Here is a 16314-nt window from a genome sequence, read left to right as displayed (position 1 = left end):
AGTTCAGAATAAAACAAACGTCCATGATCCTATAATTAAAAGCTAAGTCATGACACCTTCAGCCACAGAAGCCTATATATCTGACCACAGGTTAAGGGACACTTTACAGAGCTAGTATCTAGTGGATCCCTGATTCTTGGAAACAGTAGAGGAGTTAACGCTGCCTTGTTCCAAACCTCTCTTCCTCAACACACTGCCTCTGTTTGAGCCGTGGACTCTGCAGCAAGACAACTGCTACTCTGAATCTCCTCTTTTGCACTAGTTGCAGGAAACCTTCAGTTTCTTCAGAGCTTATGCTTCAACTGCGGTCCATCAACTCATCTGCTGAGAGGTTTCCTCCGCCGTGCACTCTGTCAAATGCCTGTGGGCACTGCCGCTTAGGACTGTCTCTGGTCTGCGGGCTCCCTTGCTCCTCTCTGACCTGTACTGCAGCCATGGAGTTTAGAGATGGAAGTAGATCTGTGAGGATTTCAATTTCATTTTTTGAATGCAAAGGGATCTGTCACAACATATTTCAAATGTACACAATACTTTTACACAATGGTCTTAATTCTTTAAGGGTCTTGGGTTCTTGTTCTGAGGTTGACTTATTCTTTCCTTCACATGTTGAATCACTGAAATGACAAATCTTTATTGAGCACCAGCCATGTGTCAGGCATTGTGATAGATTTGGAGGATACAACAGTGAAACCAACAGATATAATCCTTGTTTGCTGAAAACTTGTAAGTTGTGGGATCTTAAGAAAATCTCTTGGTCTTTCTGGGACATGTTTTCCTCTATTAGAATGATAAATCATCAGTGTTAGAATGAATCTTTAAAATGGTGATTTTTCCTTCTGATTATTGGAATGATTTGGTCTTCTAAGTAATCTAAAATTTCAAAAATGCATTAACAAGAAAACTTAAAATCACTCGTAATCCATATAAACAATGCTAATCCTTTTGTATGTTTCTTCCTAGATCTTTGCCTTGTATATGCATACAGATGCATGTACATTTTTGTTTAAAAATGTACATTCTGATTAGAAACTGCCTTTTAAAATTTATATATATATATATTTAGGTCATTGAATATTATTATTATGTTTGCCAGTGACTCTTTAGTATATATTTTATGGATATAGTATAATATTTATCCTTCTTGTTTTAGGGCATTTAACTTATTTTCCCATGTTTACTATTATAAATAAATGGCAATACATGTCTCCGATTGTTTCCTTAGACTAAATTCAAATAAATAGGATTGTTGAATCAAACAAGTTTTTGCTTTGGATATATATTGCAAAATTTCCATCCAGGAAGCTTGTATCAATTTACATGCCTATTATCTATCTATGTACACAAGTGCTAGCTTTTTCTGCATCTTCACCAATATGGATATGTATATTTTGTAAATCTTTGCCAATTTGATGGGTGAAAGAAACCCATTTTTTAAATTAAACAGTTGTAAGGTAGCATTTGGATGAATTTCTCTTTGTAAGTCTTTTAACTATTAGTATCTCTAAATTCCTATTTCTATCCTTTGTCTATTTTAATGTTGTTTCTTTCTGAATAAATTTGTGAGGACACTTTTGATCTCAAAGCTGGTAAGCCATTTTCTTTTACTTGCTGCAAATATTTTTCCTACTTTGTGGGTTGTTTCTTATATATAGGTATTTCAGATTGAAAACACTTATTTTTTTGTAGCCAGTTCCATCAGTCTTCCTTTTTTTCCTTTCTTTGCTTAGAAAAGTTTCCCATCACAAGGTTAAATATATTTTCCTAGTTTTCTTTCAGTCCCAAATTACTGAATCTATTTTGGGACTTTCTATTATATTCCATGTATTTGTTTATTCTGCCGTTAAAGCCATATTACATTTGTTCTGGTTTTTCATGTATAAGAACTTTAGTTTCTTTTTTTCTTGTTTTACTTTTTAGTCTAAGCATTCTAGAAATTGTCTCTATCTTGACTTCTACATAGATCTGCCGTGTTGATTTTGCTATTAAACTGAAAGACCTTCAAAATTAAGCTATGATGTTTTAAATTTCCATTCCGTATTAACTCAGACCCTAATACCTTATCTCAATCTGTTGTCTTATCTCATCTTTCAGCTTTTACCCTGTTGACATTTTCTTGAATTAAATGAGAAAAAACATGTGCCATTCAAAATTTCTACTTATTGTAGTAAATATTTTGCAAACAATTGCTTAATTTCCTTGAGAGTTTCTCAAAAGTCTTCTTTCATATTTTTTTCACAGTTTTTTTTTTAATAGATGCCACTAATCTTTGGCAGAGCAGAAGGTTATTAAGGCCAGCCATGTGTCCCTGCTATGTGTGGTTGGCCTTGGATCTTTCCATCATCTACCTAAATCCTTTTAGGATCTTCTGATCTGATTTTAGCACTAGGACTCAATTAAAGACCATTTCAGTAGCCCAGTGGCCTGGGCAGGAGGTCTGGGACCTGGCACCTCGGGATCTTCCAGCAGAGGAATTTGACTTCTTCCTTCCCTGTGTTGGTGAAGAATTCCTTTAGGGACCAGCTTTCTCTTCCTAGAGTTTTAGTTGACCCATCATTCACTCTAGGTATAGGGAGTTTCTGTGCCCAATGTTCTTCTCCTGGCAAATAAGGGAAGATACATCCATTTGGAAAAGAGTTCCATTCATTAGAGGGAATCCCCAACACTTGCAGTTTTCTATTTGGCTTGTCTGCATTTAACCTTGCCTCCTAGTGAGGCCATGCCGCACCTTTTCCAGGGCTCATCCCTGGGGCCCTCAGTGAAGGGATGCTCCCTGGGGTTCTGCTAGGATGCCCTTTCATTTCATCCTGTGTGATGAAGTCCCTCATCTCGCATCAGCGGTTGTTTTGCAGGAATCTCAGTGTGCTAGACGTTTGGTGTTTGCTGTCCTTTCCCTATTGGCTCCTCTTCTCCCCAGAATGACCTCAAATGTGGTGGCATGTGAGAATCACTCTTTGTTCCAGGTTTTCCTGTTTTATTGAGGTCCTTGGCTTATTTTAGCTGGTTGCTAGAAGAGGTATAATTAGATCTCTCTGATGAAATAAGATGGTGGAAGACTTATCTAGGAAATCAGAAATGGATCTTTAAGCTTATTTGAGATAGCACCTCTCCTGCCAGCTTCACAACTGTGATTCCGGGATGAAATGAGATGATGATCCTGGAAGGACTTTAAAGACTGCCTGAAGCATTATGCAAATATAAGGTTGCTTTGTTATTGCCACATTTTATGATACCAGAAATCAGTAGCCCTGCTGGAAGCAAATTTGAGTTGTGAATTTTTTTGAGGCATGCGTGATAATGGAAGATGGTTATTTAGGTGAGGCAAAAAGCCATTCTATTTCTATGTGTTTCACCTCCTTCTTTCACAGCAATACATCTGAAATAGAGGTTTGTCTTGTTCTTTATTCCCCTAAAGAGAAGGCTGGCCTGAATTTCCATTTTAGACTATTTCCTTGAGTGCCAAGAGATTGTTTCAGCAAAAGAAACTAATCTTCAGATAGGTCTGTCCCCGCACAATGCCTAGGATCCGGGGCAAAGGTTTTAATTAAAATGGAAGAGTTGGTAATTTCTGGTCGATCTGGGAAGCTTAAAGTTGATGTGTTTTGAATGAAAGCAATGACTTTTGCTCAAAATGCAAATATTAATGCAAAAAAGAGCCTGGGATTGACTCTCAGTGCAATTGAAAGAGATTGTTATTTCTTTTTCATGTCTTTTCCCTTAATGTAATGGTTCTTTTTCCCCCTTGAAACTCTGCAATATATACATTTAACATGTGGGTATTTTTTTCTCCTTAAAGTTCTTTTCACTTGGTAGTTTTCCTGTCTTTTCAGACTCTTAAAAGCAGTGGAAATTTTGGTACTAATAAACCTTGGAAAAAGTAATAAGGATGTGTTGTTCTTGTGTTTATTTGGATGATGTAAGAGCCAGTTTCAGATGTGTCTTTTCCTCTACCCTTCGCAGTGTAGTTGTGTGTATAGCTTAGGCCTCCCCATCCTCTGGTCTCTATTTACACACAGAAAGTGAAAGTGACACTTATGTACCCTGGCATTTGTATGTACTAAAAACAAGTTTTAAAATTGGAAGTAGCATGTGTTGCTCTTGGGTTAAGAAGGCTCATCTAATACCAAGTCCTCCAATGAAACAAAAATGCATTTTGAATGTTAATAAGACATTAACAAGGGTAGATGAAAATGTGGTCAATTATAGCAGTATATGTTAATAACGTTTCTGATCAGTGATGCTTTTTACTAATTACAATAATTGTGGGTAAAAAGTGTACACAAATCAAAATCAAAATGGCTTAAGCATTGCAAAATTATTATTATTATATTTATGTTATTGGAAAATTTGTTATAAAAATAAAAAATGAAAGCCAATCATACTCCGCATATCCTAATAAATCATGTTTTTTTCTTTTTCTTTTCTACCTGTGTTATCTACTTACGCACTTTTATGTAATTGTAATCATAGTATCTTTGCAGTTTTGAATTTAGCATTTTTCTTTCAATATTCATTATATATGTATGTACATATGTATGTATATATATAACATGCATTTAAAAACCTTTATATATATATATATATGTGAGTGTGTGTGTGTGTATATATATATGTAAAGGTTCCCCCACCCCCAATTCTCCGTTTAACATAGGGCATGCCACGGCTGCTTTATCCAGCCTTCTGTTGTTAAATCTGCAGTTGTCTCCCTAATTTTTTGTTCCTATTTAGGTAATGCTGCAATGGACATCTTTGTTTCAATTAATTTTAACTTTCTTGTTTTAGGAAAGTTTTTGTTCATTTGTTTGTTTTTTTACAATAAATTGAAAGGAGTGAGATCACTGTGCCAAATCTCAAAGAATTTCCAGTAGGTACAGGGTAGAAAGGAGCCAGTTAGAGGAAGACACTGTAAGTGTCTCAGAGAGTCTCATCTAGAGAGAGAGGTGAGAAAGCTGGGAAGAAAGGAAAGGGTGGCTGAGGTGGACAGCTCACCTGAGGCCAGGAGTTACAGACCAGCCTGGCCAACGTGGTGAAACCTCATCTCTACTAAAAATAGAAGAACTACCCAGGCATGGTGGCGCACTCCTATAATCTCAGCTACCAGGGAGGCTGAGGCAGGGGAATCGCTTGAACCTGGGAGGTGGAGGTTGCAGTGAGCTGAGATTGTGCCATTGCACTCCAGCCTCGGTGACAGAGTGAGCAGAACGAGACTCTGTCACAAAAAAATAAATAAAAAAGAGAGGGAGAGAGAGAAAGAAAGGGAGGAAGAAAGGGAGGGAGGGAGGGAGAGAGGGAGGAAGAAAGGAGGGGGCTTCCTGGCAGGTCTCCATCCTCAGGTGCTACAGGCCTAGGTCGGAGGCAGGGCAAGCTGTAGAAACCCCAGGAAGGATCTGCAGGGAACCTCTTTCCCTTTGTCAACCAAGGTAATTTGGAAGCAGCTTTGGATTTGAGTCAGGCTAATTGGGAATGTGACTCCACACTCCTCCCCCTGAGAAGTCTGCAGATTTTCACTTCCTGTTGGAAGTTGTGGGCAGGGAAGGCATTGGATCTGGTCCAGGCACCCTGGGGAAAGCAAAGAGAGGGAAAAAAGGTGCCCAGGCAAAAGGAATGCTGCTAAATGATGAACAAGGATGCCTTCACCATCGTTCCAGAATCAAGTGGTATTTGCCAAAGCTCTGATTTCCCTCACCGTAAACCATAGGCAAGGGTGCTGCTTGTGGTGTAGCCATTCCTTCTCCCGCCAAAACTGGAGGTGGGGGGGGGGGGGGCCCGAGGGAGGAAAACAGGCCTGTACTGATCAAAATCACCAATAAGCTTCAAATCCCAACATCTCACATCACTAACAGCTTCATATCAGAGCTTGGCATTTATTTTCCTAATGGTTCAACTAGTTTGTCTAACTGTAATTAAACAACTCAGTGAACTCTGCCTGTACTAGAAGGTCTTTTTAAAAGAAATGGAATACTTTAGATTAAGACGGGGGGAAAGAGAAAAAAGACAAAACAGCCACAAACCAGGCCGCGTGATGAGATTTCCAGTTTTGCCATAATTTCATTCTCTGGAAATCCAGAGCTTTAGGAGATGGATAATGCAGGGAATGTGAAAAGAAGCTCTTCTATGGTAACAAATGCAAAATTGAAAATCCACTTTAGCCACATTTGAGCTCACATTGTTCCCACTTGTTTTTCCACCCATTATCATCTGTGTGCTTTTTCACCAGCTCAGGCTCTGTCCACAGTCAGCATCTTGCAGTTTAAATGTTCCTTTTTATTCTTTTGACTGCAGTAGTAGTCCCAATATAACGATGACTCCTTCCTTACCTCTAAAATAACCTCAGCAAAATGGCAGAAAATATGTACAGATGTTAGTAAGCTGCAAATTTATTTGCAAAGAAAAAAATATAAGCCTGCACGGTCATTTTCAAAAACATGTGGAAGCCGCATAATAATGTTGACTCATCTGACATGTCTGTTTCTCTTAAGAAATCTTCTAGACAAAAAAAGAGAAAAAACCTCCAGATGACCTTTGATTAAAACCTACTATGTAACCTAGAAATGGTGCTGTAAGTGTTGACGATATATTTCCAAGTCACATTTCAGTACTTTTACGCATCTGTAAAAAATTTTCATGTTTCAGTGTCGCTTTTAAACCCATTTAAAGGCCTTAAAAGTGTTCAGGGATTGTCTAAAAGCATGGTCTTCTTGCTCCAGGCAGAATACAGGAATTAAGAAAGTGATGAATGAAGAAAATGGACAGTAAGGATTTACAATTTTTCCTGTAAACAAGATGCAATCTGCTGTGTGTTCTCTGAACATCACTTTGCCTTCGTGGCTGATTCACAAAAGTAAACCAACATCCAGGAGATGGGCTAGGATGCAACTGTAAATAAAGTCATAGTGGAACAAAAGCCTGGAAAAGAAGGAAGTAAACTCTGAGTGAAGGAAAAGGAAGGGGTTTTGGAATTAGGGAACAATAGATTCGAGAGGTGATGCAGTCAACAGCGAGAAATGTTTAATATTATGCAGATTGCAATTTTTCATAAGCAAAGTCTCATTTGATTCTTATGACATTCTAGCAAATATTGTGGTATTCATTTTGTACATGGAGAAAATGAGACTCATTTTGATATAAACACATTCCAATAAGAGACTGGCCTAATATCACACAGCTAGGAAGTGGTAGAGCTGGAACCCAGATTCTGAATGTCTGATGACTCTTCGTGTTCTTTTCACACTTCCATCCTGCCTCAGGTAGAAACATGAAATTAGAACTGCTGTATTCTTTAAACGTGATGGGAATCCGGGATGAAACTCTCAGTTGAGCAAAGTAGAGGAAATAGGGAACAAAGAAAGCATCAGTTTCTCCATGCTGGGCATGGACCAGTCAGTATAGCCAGAAATCAACAATCCTGCTAATTCCGAAGAACACGGGTCTCTGTTTGCTCAACTGCATCATCTGCTGGCAGGTAACTTAGGCTATGGTCAGTCCGCAGACTGACATACAATTGTCTTTAGTTTGCTTATGGTATCTGACCTTAGAGAATCCCATCCCTTTTGATAGCTTATTAATGAAGCCTGTGTGTGGGAGAGCCGTGAGAAAAGGCGTCTATTGGGGGTGAGGTGTACCAGGCTCCCAGGGAGGCATTGTCCCCAGACCCTGAGGGTAGGGCAGCAGTAGTGAGAGAGATCACTGTGCCTCTTCTCATCACAATTGATCCTTATGTTATTTCCTTTGCTTATCTGTTTTTATTTTTGAGGAAAATTAAATATAGTATATTATCCACCCTTGGCTAAATGATCTCAATGCCTCAGCTTCTTCATTACTGTGTTTTCTCATCTTGAAATTACATTGGCTTTAGAACTTGGGGCAAGCCACTTAACCTATCTGAAACTACATCCTACATCCCTCACAGGAGTATGCAGAAGTGTCTTCTACTGAAAATACATTTCTTTTTGCATGTGCGGGCACTGGCTAGGTTTCAAAGGATTTGAAATGGCTTCTCTTTTACAGTATCTGCTTCTGCTTTTCCTTCTCAGAGTCGAAAACATGCAAGCAAAGTCCGACTGTATTACATGCTTCACCCCAGGGATGGAGGGTGTCCTGCCAAGAGGCTCCGGTCAGAAAATGTGAGTATCTGATGCCATGTGATATCCTCAGATGATTTGTTCTGTGTACTGAGAACTTTGCAGGTGTAGGAATTGTCGTCTAGTCCAGATTTGTAGAAAAGCTGAGTAAGTAGAAATAGTTCTCATTAAATATTACAGATATTATAATATATAGAGAGTTTTTTTTTTTTTTCCTGCCAGAATGTGCCCATATAGTGTTGGAGGAGTTTCTGATGACGTGGCACTGGGACCATAAACAGTGGAAATACACAGAGGTTGCTGGGCAGAGAGCAAGGCTGGGTGAGGGAGGCAGGACCACAACACGATGAAGTATTAAGAAGACAGACCTCAGGGGCAAATCTGTCAGAAATATTAGATACTTCACTTTTTACATACTTCATTTTTCCTCTGGTGTGTAAAACAGAATGCCTTGTTTGTTAATTTATAATGAAGAGTGTGCATATCTTGCAAATAAAAATACCCAGGCTTCTTGATCCCTCTCTCTGAAGGAACATTTGCTTGGGAAGACAAATGACAATTATAAAGTCGCTTTGAGGGTGTCAAGTCAGAGCAAAGGGCTTATTTCAGCCAGGCCAAGACAAAGGCTGATGAAATAAACATTCCTTCCTCCCGGCAGGGGTTACTTTTCCTAATGAGTAGAATATTCGTATCCACCAGCTGCAGAGGCTCCTCCTGATAAACACTGCGGATTAAACACAGAAATTCCTCGCCCTTTGAGTTAAGAGGAGGCTGCAGGCGTAGAATTTATACTCCACACCATCCGTGGGCTTGTGATCTTGTTTTCTTTCTGCTGCCATGTAGATGACGCTTTTCTTTTCTCATTAAAAATTAATATATGATGGTTGAAGAAACTTTACAAAATCTTCACTTGTGTATTTTTCACAGGGGAAAAAAGGAGGGAGCAAGAGAACTGCCTGTGAGCAAAGGTTGTGAGCATCAGGGCTGGGGTTTTTAACAAATTCTAAGCATGCCTCTTGGTGTCACAAAATGAGCTGTTCATACACAGACTAATCTGGAACACTGTGGATCTGTCTTTACTGCCTTGGTGAAGCAGCCTTTAGAGCTTATTGGAAGCAAAAGATGTCATGAAAACTTTGCAAGCTGCTAAGAGCCGGAACTGAGTCTAGTTTTTTTTAGCCCTTAGCTGTAGGACCGTGGGCAAATAAATGATCTCTTGGAGCCCCGGTTTTCTCAATCAGGCAGGCCATAATCGTTATATTTTACTTTCCTCACTGGACTATGGTGAACATTAAATGAAATGGTAGATAGGAGGTGGACTGTGACTTGCCAAACATCATCTGCAAGCACTGAGGAAACAGATAAATGAGACGCAGTGTTGCCTTAAAGAAATTCATAATGTAGTATCGGAGATTGGCATTGTATAAAGAGTAGCTGTAATATCACAGCGTACGTGTTTATTAACATCTTGCACAAAGAACCATGAAGATAAAAGGCAAGTGGATCATCCCATGCTCTGGTCAGGAAAGGTGTTCCTGAAGAGCTGGCATTTGAGCTGGAGCTTGGGGGCATGAATGGATTTTACCAGATGGAGGCCGCAGGAGTGAGGGAGGAGGATACCAATTTCCTAGGCACATTCCTCTCAGAAAATCTTAAGCCACAGGACAGTTGGCCTACACCAGCTTTTATGTAACCTCGGAACCCTATGGCTACTGGAATTGTGCTTCCCATTGGGAGACTGTCTATTAGCAGAAAGAATAGAATTCTTTTTTTACTTCTTGAAATTACCCAGCAATCAGATCTGAATCCCTTCATTTAATAGCCATTTAGTGTCTTATGCTAATGGTCAGAGACAATGGGGTTCATGGCCACTTGACAATTAGCTATTTGTACACCGGTTATTTTCTGTCTGCTCACGTTGTAATAATGAATGTTGCACTTACATCTGAGCTCCTAGGGAAGGTTTACAGTGGCAAACAGAGATGACTGGACTCAAGCTAATGTTGTATTTGTAGAGACTCAAGATGGTCCTTGCCACTCTAGTCAGGCGCACAATCCCCTTTACTCAAGCTCTGGTGCTGCCAGTAGCAGCAAGGACATTTACAGTGGGGAAGGTGTTTGGATTTCAGAGCAAGAAGCATCTGTTTGCATTCTTTACCAAACGCCCTATGGAAAACTTTTTTCTCTGCTGTTTCCTGGGTTTTGAAAACCTTGATCTACCAATGATTTATTTATCAAATCATTTTTCTATAATTTATTGAGTATAATATAAAAGCAAACTAGTAAACAGAAAAAGCAATAAAATCATCACTTTTTGAAAGTGATAGTTGATGCTTTTGTTATGTGTGTACATTTATAGGTGAATATATGATTTCCACTATGCATTTTGATCTATTGGACACAGCATGGAAGTCACCCCCAGTGCTTCTCAGGGGCTTTAAGAGTGTATGTTGGTAATTACATGAATCAACTTTCTTTTGTACAGGCTCATACCTAAGAATTGGGAGATTGAATATACAAAGATGTTGTCTGGAGAATGAGAAATGGTGTCTTAATTTTGGGCATTGAAACCATTGCTGGGTCTGGGGCCAGGGACCACTGCTTTTCTGGGTGAGTGGGTGCAATAGCTCACATCTGTAAACCCGGAACTTTGGGAGGCTGGCAAGAGGAACACTTGAGGCCAGGAGTTCAAGCCCAGCTTGGGCAACATAGTGAGACCCTGTGTCTACAATTTATTTTTTTAAAATTAGCCAGGTGTGGTGGTGCATATCTACAGCCCCGCTCCTCAGGAGGCTGAGGCTGGAGGATTGCTTGAGTCTAGGAGTCAGAGGCTGCAGTGAGCTATGAATGTGCCATTGCACTCCAGTCTGGGCAACAGAGTGAGATACTGTCTCTAATAATAATAATAATAATAATATCTAATGTATAGATTTATCATGAGGCCCAACCAACATAAGTCATATTTGTTTTCAAAGCACTTTCTGTATGCATTATTATTACTGATACTCTCTCCACTAGCATCCTGTATTCTCAGAAGGATATAACACTTTTTGATGGGTTTTTTTGTTTTTTTCTTGTAAATTTGTTTGAGTTCTTTGTAGGTTCTGGATATTAGCCCTTTGTCAGATGGGTAGTTTGCAAAAGTTTTCTCCCATTCTGTAGGTTGCCTGTTCACTCTGATGGTAGTTTCTTTTTATTGCAGCACTATTCATAGTAGCAAAGACTTGGAATCAACCCAAATGTCCATCAATGACGGACTGGGTTAAGAAAATTTGGCGCACATATACACCATGGAATACTATGCAGCCATAAAAAAGGATGAGTTCATGTCCTTTGTAGGGACATGGATGCACCTGGAAGCCATCATTCTCAACAAACTGTCGCAAGAACAGAAAATCAAACACTGCATGTTCTCACTCATAGGTGGGAATTGAACAATGAGAACACTTGGACACAGGAAGGGGAGCATCACACACTGGGTCCTATTGTGGGGAGGGGGTGGGGGGAGGGATAGCATTAGGAGATATACCTAATGTAAATGACGAGTTAATGGGTGCAGCACACCAACATGGCACATGTATACATATGTAACAAACCTGCACGTTGTGCACATGTACCCTAGAACATAAAGTATAATAAAAAAAGAAAACAAAAAAAAGAAGGCTATAACACTTTATTCTGCTTGCCTCTCAGTTCCTACTCAGTTTCTCTGCTCCCAGGGGTTGTGACAGGTTTGCATCCCAGTGTTAACTGATTGAGAACATTCACATCTGTCCTGAATACCACCAGTGCTGGCTTCTGTAAACACAGAAAACTTGTTCCTGATTTCCCACACCCTGACCACATATGACCCCTGCTCCCACCCCATTCATACGAACTCAAAATTTACTTACAAATGCAGCAAAGAGCCTATTATTACTTCTAAGGTCTATTGTTGCAATTTCTACTTCAGCCCATTTGGCTTTTGCTGCTGCTGTTGTTGTTTTAAACACCCAAATTCATTTCTATCTTCTGTTTTGACATTGTCAGCTGTTTAAATGTTCTCTTCCTGTGCTTTTCTCTTTAGAATCCTTACTTGGATCTTACATTTCTTTTCCCCTGGAAGACATTTTTCCCTTGGGGCCACACAGTAAAATTAAATGAGAAATAAATTGTTGTAGTCAATTGCCTTAGAGAAATTTTCAGTAATCCCTCGAGCGTTAGAGACAGAAAGGACTTCAGTGTTCACGCAGTCTATTGAGACTCTGTTTTTCACCCTTTTATTATCTTCTCACCCATGGGTCAGATGCTTTGGGAAAAAATGATCTGTTTGGGAAATAGCACTTTTAAGTAAAAAAGGTGATTTAGTTTTACCTAGGTTTTTTTTTTTTTGATACTTTGATTTTTGCAAAATGTAAGTAACGCTGACCAAAATCGCAAGTCAGTATTAAGTAAACAGTATTTTTATGTGGAGTTAAGATAATTCCCTATAAACATAGAGAAGCTTGGCATTTGGTTAGTGTCATCAGGGTTATTACTCTTAATATATGTGCTTTCTTTTAGGTCTGAAATATTCTGTAGCTTGAGAAGCTGAATGTCACTTTCACAAGTCCCTAAATATCCTAGAGTCTAGCTGGGGAGGAATCAATCTAATCTAAACCCTTCTTATTACAAAGGTGAAAATAAAGTACCATGACTTGCCCAAAGTGGTCAGACCTGAGATTAAAATCCTGCTTCCCTAAATGCTATTCCTAGTCTTTCCCCACATATCTTGAAGTGGTATCTTATTTTTCGGCGTCGTAACCATTACTAGGTCTGGAGCCAGGGAGCATTGCTGTTCTGGGCAGGGTAAAAATAGTGGCTGGCTTTTATCAGGCACTTTCCACACATGTTCTAAATGCTTTACATATATGAGTGATCTTTCATCTTCACAAGCCCTGGAGAAGGCAGGAGTTGTCACTGTCCCTATTTAGCAGAGAAGCCAACAGACAGATTAAGTAATTGACTGTCATCACCCGGCTGGTACTTGACAGAGACATGGCTGGAAAAGTAGAAAACAAAAGGAGATTTACTCGGATACTGTAACCCGGCTCCACAACGTCCCATGTCCCATTGTAAGAAGGTAATGAGCATCTGCAAAACGCTGGGGGACATGGACACCTTCCCCAGCACAGATCAGGATCTAGTGGGGGAGTCAGATGTGTAGACCATGTATCTCGATGCAGTGTGATAAGTGCTACCATAAGCATATGCCTGGGCATGGTGAAGGGTTCGTGGCCTCTCCTGATGGGATGGGGCTGGATAAGGTTTCCTGGAGAAAGTGACACTGAACCACTTCTTAAAGGATAGATTTGGGTGAGCTAAATAAAAAAGAGTGGGATAGGGCCCTTTGGAGGGTTCAGTCAGCATCGGTAATGTCTTCAGGGAAACAGATTCAGAGGTATTTCTTGAGTATGAAGTTCTAGCACTGTTGGCTACCTAGGGCTGCTGTAACAAATTGCCACAAACTGGGTGACTTCAACAAAGAGCTTTTATTCTCTGGTGGTTCTGGTGGCTATAAGTGTGAAATTGAGGCATGGGCATGGCCTTCCTCTGGAGAGTCTGACTGAGAATCACTTCCTTGCCTCTCTCATAGATGCTGGCAGTTGCTGAATTTGTAACAGTACCACACAAACCTCTGCCTCTGTCTATCTTTTCATTTTTGCTTTTTATTTTTAGAGATGGGATCTTGCTCTGTTACCCTGGCTGGAATGCAGTGGCACAATTATAGCTCACTGCAGCCTCGAACTCCCAGGCTCAAAGGATCCTCCAGCCTTAGCCTCCCAAGTAGATGGGATTGCAGGCGTGCACCACCACACCTGGCTAATCAAAAAAAAAAAATTTGTAGAGATGGGATCTTGCTGTTTCCCAGGTTGGTCTTGAATTCCTGGCTTTGAGCGATCCTCCCACTTCAGCTTCTCAAAGTGCTGGGATTATAGGCATGAACCACTACACCTGGCCTTCTTCTCTGTGTGTATCTCTGTATGTTCTCTCTTCTTCTTATAAGGGCACCAACAATTGGATTTATGGCCCAGTATAATCCAGTATGACATTTCTTAACTACTTACATGTGTAAGACCCTATTTCCAAATAACATTGCATGTCCTAGGTTGATGCGAATTTGGAGGGGGACATTATTCACTCAGTACTATGGTAGAGGTGGGAGTCGAGGTTGGGATGGTGGGACACTGTGTGTAACATTGACATTTACTTTGTCAAATGTCCTCCTGTCTTCTCAATGGTCTGCTGCTGACTTCGTGGTCAGTTCTCAAAGAGAAATGTATTTACCAATAAGTGCTGCGTGTTTTGGCTTCCAGCTTACATAGTACCCAGCATTGAGAGTTAGAGTGGAGATTCTATCCCCGTTCTGCTATGCATGAGTTTCACAACTTTGCTTTAGACTTTCTAAAACTCAATTACCATGGTAATAATCAAGGAATAGATTTGCTGTCCTGTCTGGCTCTCAGAATTGTTAAGGGACTCAAGATAAAATCATGTTTGTGAAGGTGCATGGTAAATTGTAAAGTGTGTGTCAAGTGTTCTGTTGTGGAATTTTTTCTTCTTTCTTGTGGATTATCTCCTGATCTACAGGCCCCTTCATAATCAATTAATCAATCAGCCAATTTCTACTGAGCTTCTACTATGTACAGAGTACAGAGCCACATACTGTCAAGGACAGAGAAAAAGGTTGAAATGTGGAGTTCATCAGGTAGTTGGAGAGAAAAGTCGTACAGAAAGCAATTTAAAAACAATCAAGGGCTGATTTGTGTGGCCCTGCCTCTAATGAAGTTGATGATCAGAGAGCTGTTTTTTTGGTGGGAGCTGGAGTGCTTAACAATGGCTTCCCCAAGGCAGATGCTTTAGAAGGCTCTGGAAGATTTATTCGGTGATGGGGCGCCTGTTCTTGGCGGAGCTGCCTGCTGTGCAAAGCCTTAGAAGTAACAATGAGGAAGGCCTGTGGGAGACCTGGTTAGGCAGAGACTTACAGGGCCCCTTCAAACTGACTTTTATTCAATATTTACTTAGAAAGACCCTTTGAAAAATTAGCAATGCATATAGTTGTTTTATATGCAAAATAAGGAATCAAGTCCATAACCCAGTTATAACATTAAAACTTGTTTGGAATTGGATCTCTTGTGGATAGCTATAGTTATGCACATTTGGCTAAGATAGAGATTATGTTCGTGGATATAATTATGAAGTACTATGTGACATATGTTTAAAATTTCCCTTTATTGCCTTTTGTTATAGCAAATTATCCCCCCTCTGCCCCGCAGCCCCGGCCCGCCCTCACCTTTCTTTCTTCCTTCTTTTCTCTTCTTCAACCTCCTTTTGTTAATTTCCGAACCAGCAATTTCTTGGGAGGAAAATTAAAGGTTTGTAATGTAGGTAACACAAATCCCTCATTTTTAGGAAAACACTGCATTATCGGGTTCAGGATTGTAGCTGACTGTAACTGTCAATTCCATGTTGGCCAAGCCCCGGGTTGCTGATGAAATCTGCAGTAGCCCTGTGCAACTTGCATGTGCATGGTGCAAAAGCACAGGAGAGACACAGAGAGAGAGAGAGTGAGAGAGAGAGAGAGACCGTGACAGAGAGAGAGAGAGAGAGACCGTGACAGAGAGAGACAGAGAGAGAGAAAGAGAGAGAGAGAGAAAGAGATCTTTGTGGTCAGAATGTTCCCTCGACCATGAACCAAGTCAGCTTTGCCAGAAGCAAGAACCATTCAGAGTTAGTCAGTGGAAACTTGGCTTAACAGGCATTTTTTTTTTTTTTTTTCTGGCTTCTTTCAGTGCAGATTTTGTACCGCTTTTAGTTAGGTGACCTAAGATGCTGCTTAGCTCTCCTACCCTCTAATCTGGTTCTGGTGAGGGTGCTACGAAGCAGGGCTGGAGCCTGGGGTATGTTTGGGGAGGGATGGAGACTGGGTTGGCCAGTAGGAGGGGCTGGGTGCCTGAGGGCAGGTGGAAGATTTGCAGAAGCAAGTGTATGCCAACCTACAGATGTTTCCAAAGGGTCAAATAAAAGAAAAGAATCAGGACTTAGGTAAGGACTGATAGTATATGGAAATCTGTTGCAATAGGGGAATGTCCCAACTACTTGGAGAAGTAGAGCACAGCTAGAAGGAGCTGGGTGTTGGAGAGTCACGTGAGTAGGTGCTGTGAGTGAGCAACTAAACAGGAGTGTTTCTCTGCATATGTAGTCAGTCGATTATAGG

General features: G+C 40.3%; 1 protein-coding gene and 1 long non-coding RNA gene across 4 annotated transcripts in view; one reads left to right on the top strand and one right to left on the bottom strand.

The window, feature by feature from the left end:
• Positions 1-16314, top strand: part of ZMAT4 (zinc finger matrin-type 4) — a 366003-nt gene that overhangs the window by 127402 nt on the left and 222287 nt on the right. For all 3 annotated transcript variants that reach the window (XM_007962274.3, XM_073018043.1, XM_007962271.3), the window contains exon 3: positions 8031-8120. In XM_007962274.3, coding sequence (XP_007960465.1) covers positions 8031-8120 — 90 coding nt within the window. The remainder of the gene's footprint in view (positions 1-8030; positions 8121-16314) is intronic.
• LOC140712192 (uncharacterized) overlaps positions 1-16314 on the bottom strand; it is a 54977-nt gene that overhangs the window by 719 nt on the left and 37944 nt on the right. The gene's annotated exons all lie outside the window — the stretch shown is intronic.

Source organism: Chlorocebus sabaeus, chromosome 8, assembly GCF_047675955.1.
Source record: "Chlorocebus sabaeus isolate Y175 chromosome 8, mChlSab1.0.hap1, whole genome shotgun sequence".
Taxonomy (NCBI): Eukaryota; Metazoa; Chordata; class Mammalia; order Primates; family Cercopithecidae; genus Chlorocebus; species Chlorocebus sabaeus.
This window is presented reverse-complemented; position numbering and strand designations above follow the sequence as displayed.